This window comes from Vombatus ursinus, unplaced genomic scaffold, assembly GCF_900497805.2.
Source record: "Vombatus ursinus unplaced genomic scaffold, bare-nosed wombat genome assembly UNPS02014809.1, whole genome shotgun sequence".
Lineage (NCBI taxonomy): Eukaryota > Metazoa > Chordata > Mammalia > Diprotodontia > Vombatidae > Vombatus > Vombatus ursinus.
The window spans coordinates 3,592,763-3,609,536 of NW_020954587.1; the positions used below are offsets into that span (position 1 = coordinate 3,592,763).

Consider the following 16,774-nt stretch of genomic DNA (forward strand, 5'->3'; position numbering starts at 1 on the left):
GTACAAACAAAACCAATGCAACAAAGATTAGAAGGAAAGCAGAAAGCTGGGAAACAATCTTTACAGTAAGTGTCTCTGATAAAGGCCCCATTTCTCAAATATATAGACAACTAAGTCAAATTTATAAGAATAGAAAACATTTCCCAATTGATAAATGGTCAAAGGATACAAACAGGCAGTTTTCATATGAAGAAATCAAAGCTATCTACAGGCATATGAAAAAGTGCTCTAAATCACTTCTGATTAGAGAAATGCAAATTAAAACAACTCTGAGGTACCACCTCACACCTATCAGACTGGCTAATATGATAAAAAAGGAAAACGATAATTGTTGGAGAGGATGTGGGAAAACTGGCACACTAATGCAGTGCTGGTGAAGTTGTGAACTGATCCAAACATTCTGGAGAGCGGAACTATGCCCAAAGTGCAACCAAATTGAACATACCCTTTGATCCAACAATACCACTACTAGGTCTGTATCCCAGAGATTACAAAAAAGGGGAAAGGACCTACACATGCAAAATTTTTTATAGCAGCTCTTTTTGTGAAGGTAAAATATTGGAAATTGAGGGGATGCCCATCAATCGGGGAATGGCTGAACAAGTTGTGGTAATATGAATGTAATGGAATACTATTGTTCCATAAGAAATGATGAATAGGCAGATTTCAGAAAAACCTGGAAAGACTTACACGAACTTATGCAAAGTGAAATATGCAGAACTAGGAAAACACTGTCAGCAACACTGTGTGATGGTCAACTATGAATGACAGCTTTTCTCAGCAACACAGTAATACAAGACAACTACTAACGACTCACAAAGGAAAATGCTATCTACATCCACATAAAGAACTGATGGACTCTGATTGCAGATCAAAACATTTTTTTCACTTACTTTATTCTTTTTCACATTTTTTCCCTTTTGATATATTTCTTCTTTCACAACTGTGAATAATATGGCAATATGTTTTACATGATAGCATATGTATAACCTATATCAAATTACCTACCATTTTCAAAAGGGAGGGAAGAGAGGAAGGGCAAAAAATTTGGAACTCAAAATATTGTAAAAATGAATGCTAAAAATTGTCTTGACATGTCACTGGGAAAAAATAAAATACTATTAAAAAAGAGAACACATGAGGCTTTAATAACTGCTTTACTAAATTCTAGGTAAACAACATCTACCACTTTAGCAATTCTGTCAAAAAAGTTAATGTGCTTCATCTGTCATGACCTGGTCTTGATTATGACCTTCTTCTTCTCTGTAAAATTCTTAAGACCAGAATTGGAATGTTATGTATACAGAAGAGCAACTGGTCAGTATGGATAGATCAGAGTGTGGGAAGTGAAGTAATGTGTAAGAAGACTGGATAGATAGGAAGAAGCTATGCTATGAAAAGATTAAAATGTTAACAAAGGATTTCAGATTTGTTTTTAAAGGTAATAGGCAGGTGTGTGTGTGTGTGTGTGTGTGTGTGTGTGTGTGTGTGTGTGTGTGATCTGATCAGACCTGAGCTTTAGTAAAATCACACTGTGACTGACTGTGGGGAGGATGGATTAGATGGAGAGGAGAGCTTGTATTAGGGGACCTAACAGGAGCCCACTGCAATAGTCCAAATGAGAAGCAATAAGGTCAGGAACTAGGGTGGCAGTTGTCTGAGTTGAAAAGAGAGACACATGCAAGAGATATGGTGACAATAAAAATGGTGAAGATGGGGAAAAGGACTACTGTTTAAATGGATGAGATAATGATAACTATGAACCAAAAGAAGTCAGACCTGCTAAGCTATTTTTATCTTTTGTTTTTGGGTTTTTATTTTTTTTTTTTGCCAAGAAGAATGATCTTTGGACTAGAAAGGACAGGACAAAAACGGTAACTAGGAAGCTGATACCCAAGTTAAGCTTTTCTTGCCATCCACAGATCATTTTGAGCTTTAGTATTATTGATATTTTTTGCAAGACTGTCTTGCTTTTGTATTTATTTTCCATTATCCTCTCTTGCTTCTATCTTCTGTACATGTCTTTACATTCTAAGTCTATTGTGAATTATCTATGCATTTATGCAGGTCTCTATAGAATACCTCGTCTCCTTACTGGATTTATTTTTCTTTGGGTCTCCAGAATTCATTCTAGATTACTTACCATTCCTCCTCAGTTAACCTTCCCTGTAGGAGTCCATAGACTCCTTTAAACCCCTTTAAAGCTCCTTTATCAAAATCTAGAGTGAATGCTAGACTATTCCCAGATTTCCTCTCATTCTCTACACAAATTGTAAAATGGAATAGTTACTTCCTCCCAAGGTTCCCACCATTTGTGCTCTAGAAACCAGTTCCTCTTTGCTGGTGAAAATCAGATCTAGAGGAGAATTTCCCTTTCTTGGTTCTTTCACATTCTGAAGAATGAAATAAACATTACATCAAGTAAAAAAAAAACATTAGCAGCTCTGTGTTTGGCAGAAAATTTCAGCAAATGGATAGAGAGGTGAAGTGCCTCATCACTACTGTGTCATGCATCTCTTTTCCCAACTCCTCACCTACTTCCTCTTTTGCCCAGCTGGTCTGTACTCTCCTCTCATGACAATGTTGCTTCCATTTTTGCTTCTACTGATCTTTGCACAATTGCTTTCCACTATCCTTTCCCCGATGGTTCCTGCATCACTTCATATGAATATGTTTTTGTAATATACAGTGCTATCTCACTCCCCTTTCAACACATCCTATTTCTTCTGAATAAGGTATTCCATTTCCAGAGGCAACCCCAGATTTCTGAGGCAGGGACAGCTGAGCTTGTGCCTGATAATCAGCTCCTGGAAGTTCTCATGAGCAGTGGAGAAGGACTTGTGACAGCAGCAACTGGCCCTAGTGCATGCAGCAAGGTGTCAACCCTTAACAAAAGAAGTCCAATGAACTTCTTCAAATGGATATCTTACAAATAATAATCCTAGAAATTATTTGAAATCTGCTATTAAATATTCATTTTGCCTGTTTTTCCAAAGGACAATTTAATTCTACCAAACATTTTCACTTAGAAACTTTAAAGCAGTGACTTGTACAGAATCAATATTGAATAAATGTTTAAACTATATCTGAAGTAAATAATGCTTCTTTATGGGAGTATGCAAAATCCATAAACTTTACAAAATCACAAAAACACATACTTTAGCCCTCAGATTTTTTGCTAAGAAATTATGCATAATATATACTACTGTACCTGTGTATACCAAGGTGTGGTTCCTTCCACATGCAGCAAATTTTACTTTTTCAGGTTTTAAAGCTAAAAAAATGATAAAAATATTCAGGTTGTTTCTGACAAATGAAAATTCATTTTTGCTTACAGAAAAAAAAAAACTTTTTTAAATCATGTCATTATACTACTCACAGTCCATCAATGACTTCAAGTACCTTTTACAAACTTCTGACAACTGTCTTCAACTGCCTAATAAACTTACCATTGACCCCACTGCTGCACCCTTAGCACTGACTCCTGGCCTTTCTCTTTGCCCCTGTAGTTCACTTTGCTTTTAGGCATGGTCTCCTCAAATTCAAGAATAAGCTCTTTGAAAACAAGGGCTGTTTAAGCTTTTTCTTTTGGTTTCTCTAGAACTTAGCCCAGTGCTTGGTACACAGCAGATCCCTAACGAATGTGTTTTCATTCTTTTTCTCATTCATTCAAAACTTTCCATCATCCTTCTATTTTTCATATTACTGCCAAGAATGCACACACACACACATCGCCAAGACTATATATGTATGTGTGAATATATATACATATATGTGTGTATGTATGTATGTGTATTTGTATTTGTGTATATGTATATGTGTTTATACATATGGAGCCTTTTTTCCAAAAGTTAGTCTATACAATTGTCCTTCATATTTCTTTCTTCCATCTCCAAGACCTTTTCCAAGGCTCATTACTTATGTGTGTTTGTGTGTGTGTGTGTATATATATGTGTATATCAGTTCACTCTCCTTTCAATCTCAATTTGAAGTCCTTATCCTTCAAAAAAGTTTGTTTTTTCCTTGACTATCTTCCACTCATCATCTACTTTTCTCCTCAATTAATAGTTTCCCTTTATCTAGTCACTAGATTGTTGTAATTCTTTTATAATCTATAATTACTTAGGTTAATTTCATGTTGGCCTATTTTCTCCCCTATCACACTATAAGAGATATGATAACAAAGATAATGTCTTTGCTGCCTATACATTTTCAAGAATTTACTGTTTTGACTAATATATAAAATCCAATTTGGATTGACATAAAAAACAATTCACATTAAGATTACAATTTGAAATTAGAACTTTCACTATTTTAAAAAAACCCTGTTTCTAGCTCTATCACCATTAATCTTTTAAGCTATCTTTTAGTTTGATATATATGACCATATATTACAGTGTCTGACACATAGTAAGTGCTTAATAAATGCTTGTTGATTGACTGATACATAACTAAAGATTTTAGCATGTGAGATCAATTTATAATATATAATATAGGAAAGTATACTATGTATAACTAGAAATTACATAGAATCTGATGTCAAATCTCTAGCAAGAAAGAGCTCAAGATCTACAGTAAGGCAACAGATGAAAGGAGTTATACAAAATAAGCGAATTAGGAAAAAACCCTGTATACCTCTTGTGATCATCAAGATGATAATGATGATGATGATGATGACAATAAATAATAATGATAGCATCTATTACATGCCAGCCACTGTGCTAATATCTCAAATATCTTTAATATCTATCTCATTCAATCTTAACCACAATCCTGGAGGTAGGTGCTATTATTAGCCCCAACTGAGGCAGACAGAGTGACCTGCCCAGGGTCACATAGCTAGTAAACGTCTGATGCAGGATTTGAACTCAGGTCTTCCTGATTCTAGTCCCAGCATCATCCATCATGCCACTTAGCTGCCTCATCAAGGTCAATTTGAATTTGAGGCACTAGAACATAGTAACTTCTTGAATGTCACGTACATTAAAATTCTAAATATTAGTTAACATTAAAATCATGAGAGGCAGTATGGTATAGTGGACAGACAGGAAAAAATGGGCTCAATTTTGGCCTCAGAAACATTTCAGTCATGTGACCTTGATCAAGTTATTTGACTCCTCAGAGCCTCAAGCAACTTTCCTAGGATGTAAGGTGCTCAACGGTTTCCTCACCAGGTGTTCCCCACACTGATGAAATCATAGGTTCTGACAAAGGGAAAATTTTTTTTTCAAGTTAATCTTAAAACTTTTATTATATTACACAATTAATGACAAAACTAAAAACTAATTTCATAAGAATTTTATAGGACTTCAAAAATAAAAGTAAACCAAAAAAACTCTAACAGTCCTTTAATGGTTTATTAGTAAGTTACTTGTTAAATGGGCAAAGAATAAAAAAGCAAACAAACCTTTTACACAAGTTGGCTTGTTGATTGTTGTCTTTGATCCTAATCCTAACTGGCCCCAGTTGTTGCTGCCAAACATGTAAAGTTTATTATTTCCTGAAAAAGAAGAGGAAATTAACAAAATTGATCATCCTAAACATAAAATGTTAGACAAGATCACATACCTTCAGGTAAGCCATACTTGGAAAAACAGCGCTGTATCATACCTTTAATTAAGCTACTTCGTATACCTACTTATGTTTAAATTATATTGGGCACAATAGAATTTCTACTCCTATACAATAACTTTTTTTATATTAAAGAGATGACCTTACTAATCCAATCGATCTACTCTTAGAAAATTGTAGGTAAGATTCATCGTACTGTAAATTTAGTAACAGAACTTATAATTAACGTAAATCTTTGGTGAGTCCTTTGGTCAAGTGAATAATCACTCTTATTCTTTCTAGGTGTTTATATATCACATTGCTAAAAGCAGGTTACAACTGTATAAATACAAGAAAATAGGTTTCCCAAGTTTTATTTTCACCATATAGGGTTTTACTGACCTGTTATAAGAGCAGTATGTTCATCTCCACATGATAGATATGCAGGTATGTCATTTTTTAACCAGAACTTGCTGGGAATATTTTCTGCAAACTTGCTTTTTCCAAAAGTGAAAACAGCACCTGAATCTTTAAATACAAATATTTTCTATTTTAGAATTTCTACTACATTGTCCATCAAAATTAAAACAAACAAAAAAACACTTCAATCTGCTCTAATATTATTTATGTCTTCATTCTTCTAATAATGAGTTAAATTTATTTTCTTTAACAAATCTATTAATATTGACCGAATCAGGGAATTTCAGAGTTGGAAGGGATCTTAGAGGCCATTTATTCCCAAGTGGCCCCAAAAAAGAAGCCCCTCTGTACTAAGTGTTTAATACAGCTTTCTTGAAGACTTTCAAGCACAAGAAATCACACTATCCCATGAAGCCAATTATAGATGGTTGTCATGGTTAAGGAAGTTCTTCCTAAAAATCAGCTTAAGTTTATCTCCCAGAAACTTCCACTCCTTATTCTTAATTCTACCATATGACACCAAACAGAACAAACCTATCCCATCTTTTATGTGACAACTTCCAACTGTCTGACTCCACACCAAGTCTTCTCTTCTGCTGAATAAGCATCTCTCATGCCTTCAAATGATCCTCATAGGATAAGACAGTCCTTCACCATCTTGGTTGTCCTCTTCAGGTTACTTTCTTCAGCTTATTAAAATTGTTCCTAAAATGTGGTGTCAAGCACTCAACACAATACTCTAAGTATGATCTAACCAGGTCAACGTTTAATAGCACGACCTAAATAGTCCTCAGAACTACAACTCCCAATAAAGTCTAGGATTGCATTATTATTGAATTAAAGAAGAAATATACTAATTCAAGGGAGCCAGTAACCTACAGAAACCAATCTTTTGTTAGTACATTGTTTTTCAGGCACCAATTGTGTGTTTTTCCCCATCTGTCATAAATATGGAATTTGTGAACAGAAAGCCTTATTTACATATACACACATACATATATGTGTGTGTGTGTATAGTTGTTATATATGTATAAACACACATAAATACACAGAGATAACTATTTTATCAATTATTTCAATATAATTGGTTTCATTTATAATCGTATGTATTTTATTTTATGTCTTTAAAAACATCATTCTGAGAAAGCATCCATAGGTTTTACTACACTGTCAAAGGATTCCATGACACACACAAAAAGATTAGGAACCTCTGCTCTGGAACTCACCTCCACTAATGGATCACTCTGTTTGTTTGGTAAGGGTCTCTGGTGAACTACGACTTCATACTCATTAACCCAAGACCTCACCACGATCACATCCCATCTTATCTTCTGAATTCTCTGGCCTGAAATGACACCCCCCTTCTCTGAGCTTCGATGATAATCTGCATCATTCATCTGGCAGACATGTGCTACCCTAAGACATCCTTTCTATTACTGTTTCAAACTTGTAAAATATTTTTTTACTTATACGTTCCAATCCCTCCAACTAGATTGTAGAACTCAAGAAAAGGGACTATGTCTTATAATCTTTATATCTCTCACCAACCTCCACCCCCAGCAAACACACAGTACTCTGAATATAAAAGATGATTAATAGCTATTACTTGATATTTTTTTGTATCCATTGCCTCATACTTTTCAACAAAGGGTTCCCCTATGCTACCAGCGAAACCTCAATCCTGGGGATTTGGTCATGGAACAGGAGCCCTTTGACAGAGGAAGCCTCTTCCCTACACCCCAATTAGTAAAGATGACAGAATTTCCAAAGCTGGTATCAATATCGAAAAAGGTAACATTTCACCTATGTCATCTCTAATATGGAGGACCTGGGAAAATAAAGAATATGAAAAGCAAAGGAACCGTATGGTTCTAATGGCTTTAGCCAGCAGAGATAACACTACCCTTGCAGTGATCACACTGTGATTGCACATTTTAGGAAAAAAAGAACAACAAACGCCTGCAAAAGGCAACAGGAACCTGTTTTCTATGCCAGCATTTTCCAAACTATGTTCCACGAAACCTTGGTGTTTTGCATAACATAAACAAAAAGGCTGTAAGAAAATGTCAATACTAGACATAATTTGCTTCCTCTAAAATACTGCAGCTTTTCAATGCTTTAATGGATCAATGAGTATTCCCTCCACGACACAGATGACAAGCTTTCTTGATTCTACACAATTTTTATCTGTGTTCTTCTATTGGCCTTCTAATAATGCTAGAAGCTTTCCTCTGTGGTTTTTTGTTTGTTTACATTTTGTGGTTGAAGTGGAGCACTGGCACAGCAGAACTGCTACATGCTTTCCTCTTGGCCACATGACCAGCCTACCTCCTTTACTGACTCTACGTTTATTTCTTCAGTGATATCCCTTTCTGTATTTCCTGGCCATGGTCTCAATACTAGAAACATACTATATCTTGCTTGAACCCATTGTGAATTTCTCTATTATTTGGGTCATCTAAAATTTTATTCCTCAGAAATTGTTATGTTCTGAGATCTTCAGCTATACCGAATTGCAGGGAGAATGCAGGTGTTGAAAAGATGCACTTTTGCACCAAGGATCAGCTTGAAATAGATAAAAGTATTACATAATTTCCTAAATGTAATTCATTTCTGGGTTCAACTCACTGTCCATCTGTAATGCCTATACCAAATATTTGTACTCATGTACTAACTCAAAGGACTGGCCATCCAACTACATGTTGCAATCTGCACAATTGGCATTATTCATTCACTTAGTTTTTTTCTGCATCGACTGTTAAGCCAATCGCTTTTGGCTACTAAGCCAACTCACTGGAAGCCCTATGATATCCTAGGTTTCATGAAAACAGCACATTATCATCCATGTATGGAGTATGCCAAAGAACTCACCCTCTATAGGGAATCCTATTTCCATTTGGACCCTGCACCAGACATCATCCTAAAGAGTGGAAGGAAAAACAGGTCTAGAGAAAGCTTTGATATGAGAATCAAATAAGCCATATCAACCAAAAGTATATATGGATGATGCCGGTAGAAGGAAACAAAATAGAAGCAAAATGGAACAAGTTTGTCAACATTCCTATAATGATCTATTTTTCATCATCAGTGATAAAAGAAACATAATTTTGGACTTTAACAATTTAGTACCCAACATTATACTAAGAAGAAAGCTCTAAAGGCAGTAAAATCGGGAAGAGAAAAAAAACAACAACTGGACTAAACCAAGCATACACTAAAGAAATCTGTGCTGGTAGTTATACTACCTTGACAGCACTAAAGGATTCCTTTACAGGATACTAATGAGAGGAACGATAACAAGAAAATGCAGGAAAATATGGATGATACTAATATTAAAAAAAAAAAGATAAGAGTTCTAGAGAGAACATTAATAACTACTGACCAACAGACCTTTCTCTTCTTTATAAAATCTTTATGAGAATGCCTCATGCATTCTGAAAGTATCAATGATCAAAATATGAGAAGAAAACAGTTAAGCTTTCATAAAAGATTCTGCACATCATACAACTTCTTCATACAACTAATAAGAAAGCATTTGACTCAGTAGAACAAAATAGTCATAGAGGCTGTCACTTCAACAAGGAGTCTCTTGTGCAAACATCAAGATCATATAAGATTTCTTGATAAAGGTAACCACTGACTGATTGCTAACATTCAGTGTCTCATAAAACAATCCTTCCGTCCAATGTCCCACTCTAAAGCTACTTATGCCTTCTACTGTACTCTCTGGAATGCCCTGCAGGTAACAAACTTGCTTTCATCTTCAATCTTTTCCTTTCCCACTTCTTCCGCCTCACTAAGAACAGTGAACTTCCCTCCTAATAAGTCTCCCTGTTCACCATTCCCAGTACTGACTGCACTTTCCCTTACCCCCACCTCCTCACTCACTGTCTGAGAGGGAGGAGTTGGAATACTCCTTGCTCTCCATTACCACTTTCAGGTTCTTCCCCTACTATCATCACTCAGCAACCTCTCATCCTCTGAGGTTTACTCTATCCATATCTACCACCCAATGAAAATTCTGGTAGTTGTTATCTACTAACCTTTAGAACACTCTCCTTCTTTCCTCAACACATTCAGTGAGTCTCTCTTTCTCAATTCCTTATCTTATACTAGAAGGCTTCAACATACATACAGATGCTCCCTCAAACACCACAACTTTACAATTCCTCACCTTAACTGCACTTCCCATAGCCTACTCCTCCACTCCATCTTACCCACATGCAAAGATGGTCATACTCTTGATCTTGCCATCACCCACAGAAGTCCCATTTCAATATTCATGAACTTTGAAATTCCCTTATCTATCACAACCAATTGTCATTTGACCTCTCCCTAAGCTTTGCAACTCCAAATTTGGTTTTGAGTTGTTTTTTCAATGCCTGAACCTCTCTCAGTCCTTTCCCAAGCTATCATCCTTGCACTAGCTATGCTACTTTGGCGAACCAGTTTAACTCTACATTTTTCTCTTCTTTTGAGTCCCTCGCCCCTTAACATATCAACAGTCTCTCCCTGACAATCCTAAGCCTCGGATCTCACTCCTATACATAGGCTACTGAACAAAGCTGGAGAAAACCACCTAACTGTTCTGAGTCCACTACAAATTTCTGTCATATAACCTTAACTGGGACCTCACTACAGCAACACAATTCTTCAAAATCCAGTCACCACAGCAGCTCTTCCAAACTTTTGACATTCTTTCTCAAACTTACCATACCTCTCTCTCTCTCCCTACCCTACTCCAAAAACCTTGCCTCAGATTTTACTGGGGGAAAAAAAAAGGTCAATTGACAAGAACTCCCTCTATTCTCCTCCTCATGTCAATCCCCCAGATGCCTTCTGTGACTACCTCCTCCTTTACCCCTGTCTCATAAGAAGAGGCAGCCCTTCTCCTTGCCAAGGCAAACTCTTCCACATATGCAAGTAACCCCATTCCATCCCATCTTCTTCAGCATACTGCCCCTTCCATCATCCTCACCTTCCCAATTATCTTCGTTATTTCCCTGTCTACTGGCTGCTTTCATACTGACTAAAAAAAGTGTCTCCCCCATTTCAAAAAATGCTCACTTGTTCTGTCAATCTGCACTAATTATTGACAAAGATCTTGTCTCCCTTTTGTAGCAAAACTCTTTCAGAAGTCTAACTATAATCAATTCCTCCACTCCTTTTCCTCTCACTGTCTTTCAGGGTGGCTTTAACTTTATCACTCAAGTGAAACTACTCTCTCCAAAGTTATTAATGATCTCTTAATTGCTAACTCTAGTATTTTTTACCAAATCCTCATCCTTCTTTACCTCTATTGACCTTTGACAACATCTAATCATCCTCTTCTCCTTGATATTTTCATTTCCCTAGGTTTTTGTCCCACTGATCTCTTTCCTGGTTCTCATCCCGCTTGATTCTTTTCTGTCTCCTTTGCTGGATCTTCATCTACTGTCATGCCCACTAAAGTATCTACCTACTCCAGTCCACGCTCCGTTCAGCTGACAAAGTTGCCTTTCTAAGTTACAGGTCTGACCATGTCAACTACTAGTAAATTAATTCCAGTAGCTCCCTATTACGTCTACGATAAAATATAATATTCTCTCTTTCACTTGCAAAGCTCTTCACAACCTGGCCTCCTCACACCTTTCCAATCTTATTATACCTTCCCACCATGTACTCTTCAATCACATGACCTTGGCCTCTTTGCTGTTCCTTGTGCAAGACGCTCCATCCTTCCACATTTCTCCTCCTGGATCCTATAGCTTTCTCCAAACCCAGGCTAAATCTTATCTTCTGTGAGAAGCCTTTCCTGATACCCTTTATTAGAACCTTCCCTTTACTGATGATCTCCAATTTATCCTGTGTACATCTTATCTGTACACAGTTGTTTCCTGTTGTCTTCCCCATTATATTGAGTTCCTTGAAAACAGGGGCTGTCTTTTGCCTTTCTTTGTATCCTTAGTACTTACCACAATGTCTTGCACATAAAAAGCACTTAATAAATGCTTATTGACTGATAGTTCAAATTCTACCTTACGCTTCAAGGAGGACTCTCCCCTTCTCCTCAACTCCTACTGCCTTTCCCTCTGAGACTATCTTCTAACTATTTTGAGCTATACTGACCTAGTTTTTCACACGTTGTCTCCCCAATCCCAATTAGAACGTAAGCTTTTTAAGGGCAGAGCCTTGTTTTATCTTTCTTTAAATCCCCAGTAAGCACTTAATAAATGTAAAGTAAGTAAGTACTTAAGAAAAGCTTGTTGGCTAAATGATAAAATAGGTGGTTATATGTTTTTTTCCCCTAATTCTCTTCACTATCTGAACTTACATTAAATATTTTTAAACCTTCAGCTAATTTGTGTTAAGTACATATAAAATTATAAATTATTGTTTAAGCCAAAAATTAAACAGAATAAAAAGACTGGAACCCTCCAATCATAAGCAAGGCTGAGGAGAGGAGACACCAATATACAGGAGATAAGGAATAAAAATAGAAGGAGGGAAAGGAGATTAAGGAAGTCAAAGATTTGCCCATTTCAAAGATATTGAGCAAAGACCAATCTGAAGACAGAGGTCAGAATACAAGCTACTGCATAAAGTTAAGAAGTTTTCAATAACATAAAGTAATTTCAAACACAGACTTCCAGTTTCAATTTTTATTCCTTTCTGTTGTTGTTCAGTTGTTTGAGTCATGTATGATTCCTCAAAACCCCATCTGGGGTCTTCTTGGCAAAGATGTTGGACTGGTTTGTCATGTCTTTCTACAGCTCATTTACCAATGAGAAAACTGAGATAAACAGGGTTAAGTGACTTGTCCATGGTTACATAACCAGTGTTGGAGGACAAGATTTGAACTCAAGAAGATGAGTCTTCCTGTACCAGGACTGGCACTGTGGCCACCTAGCTGCCCTGTGTCTCTACTGTGACTAGAAAATAATACTCTATTTTTCAATAATTTCCTTGCCAGAAAACTGTTTTATTTACCATTGCCTTGAGATCAGTGAGAATCACAGATGGGAAGCTCAAGATACTCGAGGGGTTGATAGTTGCCCAGAGAATTCAGGGAGGATTAAAGAAAGAAATCCAGAGTTACAGACTCCCATTTTAATAACCTACTAACCTAGCTACTTTTCCAAAATCTCAGCAGGCAGAGTGATGCAGAAGAAAGTGACTAAGGCTTTATGACCCTGATCACATTACTTACCCTTCTGGACTTCAGAGTCCTATCTGCAAACTGAGGGGATTGGAACAGATCTCCAAGATCCCTTCCTGAAGAAAACTAACTTCTATAGTAGGAGACCCCAGGTCCCTGCTAGTTTTGGCTCTTGTCAGATCAGGTTCACCCATTTCCATCGCCCTCTCTTCACTACCTTTACCACCCAATCCCCACTTTTTCATCTGATATAATCCAATTAACAAACAATCAATTATACCACTGATTAAATAGTGTAGCCTCTTAGCAAGTAGCTCTTAAACTTTTTGGCCCCAGCAACATTTGTAGCAAGAGTAGGGGGTGTAGAGAAGGAAGAGAAAAACCCATCCAATCCCAATTACTGCTCACACACACACACAAACACATACAAAACACACAATTTATAACATTCACCAAAAACCATTGGTAGGGCTTTCGATAAGGTCCTAATGAGGAATATCTTAAATAAATGATTGCTCCCCAATTCTCATAATTGGGTGTTCATCTGTGTTTTGGATTTAGCCATGGGTGTACACGTTGTCTTCCCCAAGTACAGGCTTCAAGCTCCCGGAAGCTTGAATATTTTGTCACTGTATCCCCACTTTGCATCCAGCAGGTGCCGAATAGATGCTTGTAGAGCTGATGCTTACCAACAAACAAAGGCACAGCCTGACTCCAACTCAGAAGACCAATCGCTTACTTACTTCCCCAGACTATATCATGAGAGCCACATCCTTTAAGGACCACTGGGAGGGGGGAAAAGAGCCGCCCGTGGGGCAACTAACCAGCTGTGTGACTCCGGTCGTCACCTAGCCCTCTCTGGGCTGATCAAACAGGATTTCATGCTTCCCGTGGGTAAGCCTGGGGGGCTCCCCAAAGGTGCGAGGGCTCCCCAGAAAGACCTTATACTTTCCTGGGGGTGGAGGTGGCTTAGTGCTTATTCTCTACGCTCCCTTAGGCCTCAGCCACGTCTCCAGCCTCGGGGCCTTTATCCCATCCCCGACACCAGACCCTCCTGCCCGCGTCCATCCCCTCAAACCGTCACCTCCGGGCCCTCCGCGGGGCGGAACGGAGAGCGGGGGAGAGGAGGGGAGGCGGAGCGGGGGGCGAGGCCCGGCCCCCCCCGCCCCGGCGATGCTCACCCGGCACCAGCTCCTCGGGTTCCACCATGTCGGGGGCGGCTCTGCACGGTCTAAGGCTGCGCCCCGTCCTCCTCGCTGGCGGCCCCCACGGTACGCATGGCGCGGCTCCGGGCATCGGCGGGGAAGCGCGCTCCCCACCTCCCGGAAGTCAACAAAGAGCCGCCAGGGGCAACGGGGGCGGGGCAGGCCGCAAACGGAAAGCGGCGGAACGGGGGAGGGGAAGAGGAGGGCAGAGAGGGGCCCGGGGTGCGGAGGATTGGGAGGGAGAGCGCCCGGGACGGGTCTGGGCCGAGCGCCCCCTCCTGGCACGGAGGAGTCCTGAGCGGCGGTACGGGGTCTGAGGAGGCTGCCGGTACACATGCGCACTGCGCACCACTTATCAGGGTCCTCCTGGTACATATCCCAATGCGTTCTTGTACTGCATTGGCGTAGAGGTGCTAGACAATGGACCGAAGAGCAACATCTGTTTCAAAGTGGATGCAATCTTATGATTAAAGCCTTTCCAGCTTCCAGCGCTTTGCAAGGGCACATAGTAGGCAATTAATAAATGCCTGTAGACTTAATTGATTTTTCCATTTCTGTTATTATCTACCGAAGCAACATAACTAGAGACACGCTATGTTTTGGATTTTCTTATCGATATACACGTCTTCCCTTAGTATAGACGTCTGGGGCTGCGTCTCTGTATCCCCACTGTGCATCCAGCGGGTGCTTGATAGATGATTATTCTAGAAAATTCAATTAAAAATCCCCTTTCCTCGACAGAGGAGGTTGTGATTCAGTAATCCTGCCCTTGAACTCCATGGTCGTATGCAAGTTCGTTGTGGCCATAGAGCATTCAGCAGATGCTTAATAAATGCTTGCTTAACTGAAATGAACAAGGGATGATTTCTAGTGAACAAAAGCAGAGCTTGACTCCAATGTACAAATATCAGTTATCACAAGCATTGGAATGGGTCGAGACAACCACAAGCACACAAGAACTCAGTGGCTGCAAAGTTAAATTGTTGGTGTTCCCTGTGAACTCTTTGGCTGCAGAAGCTATGGAGGCCCGCTGTGATAAAGCAAAGTGTCTCAAAGACAGGATCCTGCTGTAATTGGCATATGTGGCTCAGAATGTACTTCCGCACTCAGGGCGTTATTTAACTTAATGACAGAGTAGCTGAATCAATCCTAAATTGGGTGATTTCAGTGACTGCTGTAAGGAGAGGTGATCAAGTAAGTCCCTCATTAATTTGACAGTCCCAATTTGTTGATGTTAAAGGGTGTGGTCCTTCGTCTAAAGGGCACCTCCAATGAGAGTAGACATAAGCCTTGTGGAGAGGCTGCAGGAAACCCCTCGGATTGGTTCCAAGGTGGTTGGCAACTGGGTGGATACGGCAAAGATATTATCAGAAGAGCCACCCTTCCTCCAAAAACTAGGTGATTCGCTTTTGCTCCCTCTTCATTAAGCTTCCGCAGCATAGTGCACAAAAATAACCTTCCTTTTAGGCCAGAGGGAAAAGATTTCTTCTTCCTCCCTCCTCCAGGAGTATATGACAGATAGTGAAGACTTAGATTTCGAAGTCCTGAACAAATGAGCTTGCCTGTGGCCATAGAGTTGAAGGGCAAGGTTACCGAGTCAATTTCCTCTGTAAAGAAGAGAGACCTTTGAATTGAATTCCCTAGTCAGGGAGATACTGGAATCTAGCCCTTTAGCCAGAGAAGGGCAATTTCCTGGGCAGCAACACCAGCTCATGTCAATTTGTCTCCATATTGGAGAATTCAGAATTTGGCCTCCTTAGAGTGAGATTTCTTCAGCAGCATGCTTCTTGGAGAAAGAAAATTGTCAACCAAAGGATGAAGAAATACTAAAACCATGGAGGAAGGGAAAAAAGTATGAAATTAGTAGGAAAATGTGATTTGTCTAAAGAGACTGATGTAGATGCACAGGGAACTCACTAATTAACTTAAATCTTTAGAAGAAAAATACAGAAAATGGATCAACTAGTCCTCTAAAAATAGTGTCAGAAGTGCTGAATCTCAGAGTGATCTGAGGCTTAGGTGGCGAGCTAAAAACAATTAAAAGGGTAGTATGTTTGATTTGTTTGGTTTTTAGCTCTATCAGGAGAAAAAGGAGGATCAAAGAAAGTAGAAGACGTTTGTAAGGAGTGGATAGGATGGCAATAACTGCAAACAGAAGACAGAACTGCTCTGCTCTTATTTTCCTTCTGTTTTCTCTGTCAAGCACAATGATCTTTGCACTAGAAATGGCAGAAAATGACTAACACCAAGCTGATACTCCAAATCAATTAGAAAGCCCTTGATTAGTTCTAGTCACCTTGCCCAGATGAACTACTTCCTCAAGTCCTGAAAGAAATGACAGATGCTATGGTTGAACTACTATCAGTGATATTTGAAAGATCATGGAAACCAGGAGAGGTAGCAAAATATTTTTTTTAAGGCAATAGGGGTTAAGTGACTTGCCCATGGTCACACAGCTAGT

General features: G+C 38.9%; 1 protein-coding gene across 4 annotated transcripts in view; it reads right to left on the reverse strand.

Annotated features, from left to right (window-relative positions):
* RPGR (retinitis pigmentosa GTPase regulator) overlaps window positions 1-14,394 on the reverse strand; it is a 94,483-nt gene extending 80,089 nt beyond the window's left edge. For 3 of the 4 annotated variants that reach the window (XM_027875584.1, XM_027875585.1, XM_027875583.1), the window contains exons 1-4: window positions 14,290-14,372; window positions 5,953-6,078; window positions 5,408-5,500; window positions 3,212-3,274 (exon numbers count right to left, since the gene is read on the reverse strand). In XM_027875584.1, coding sequence (XP_027731385.1) covers window positions 3,212-3,274; window positions 5,408-5,500; window positions 5,953-6,078; window positions 14,290-14,317 — 310 coding nt within the window. In that variant the 5' untranslated portion in view covers window positions 14,318-14,372. Of the gene's footprint in view, window positions 1-3,211; window positions 3,275-5,407; window positions 5,501-5,952; window positions 6,079-14,289 lie in introns of all 4 variants that reach the window. The other variant, XM_027875582.1, reaches the window with a different exon arrangement.
* Window positions 14,395-16,774: the final 2,380 nt, after the last annotated feature.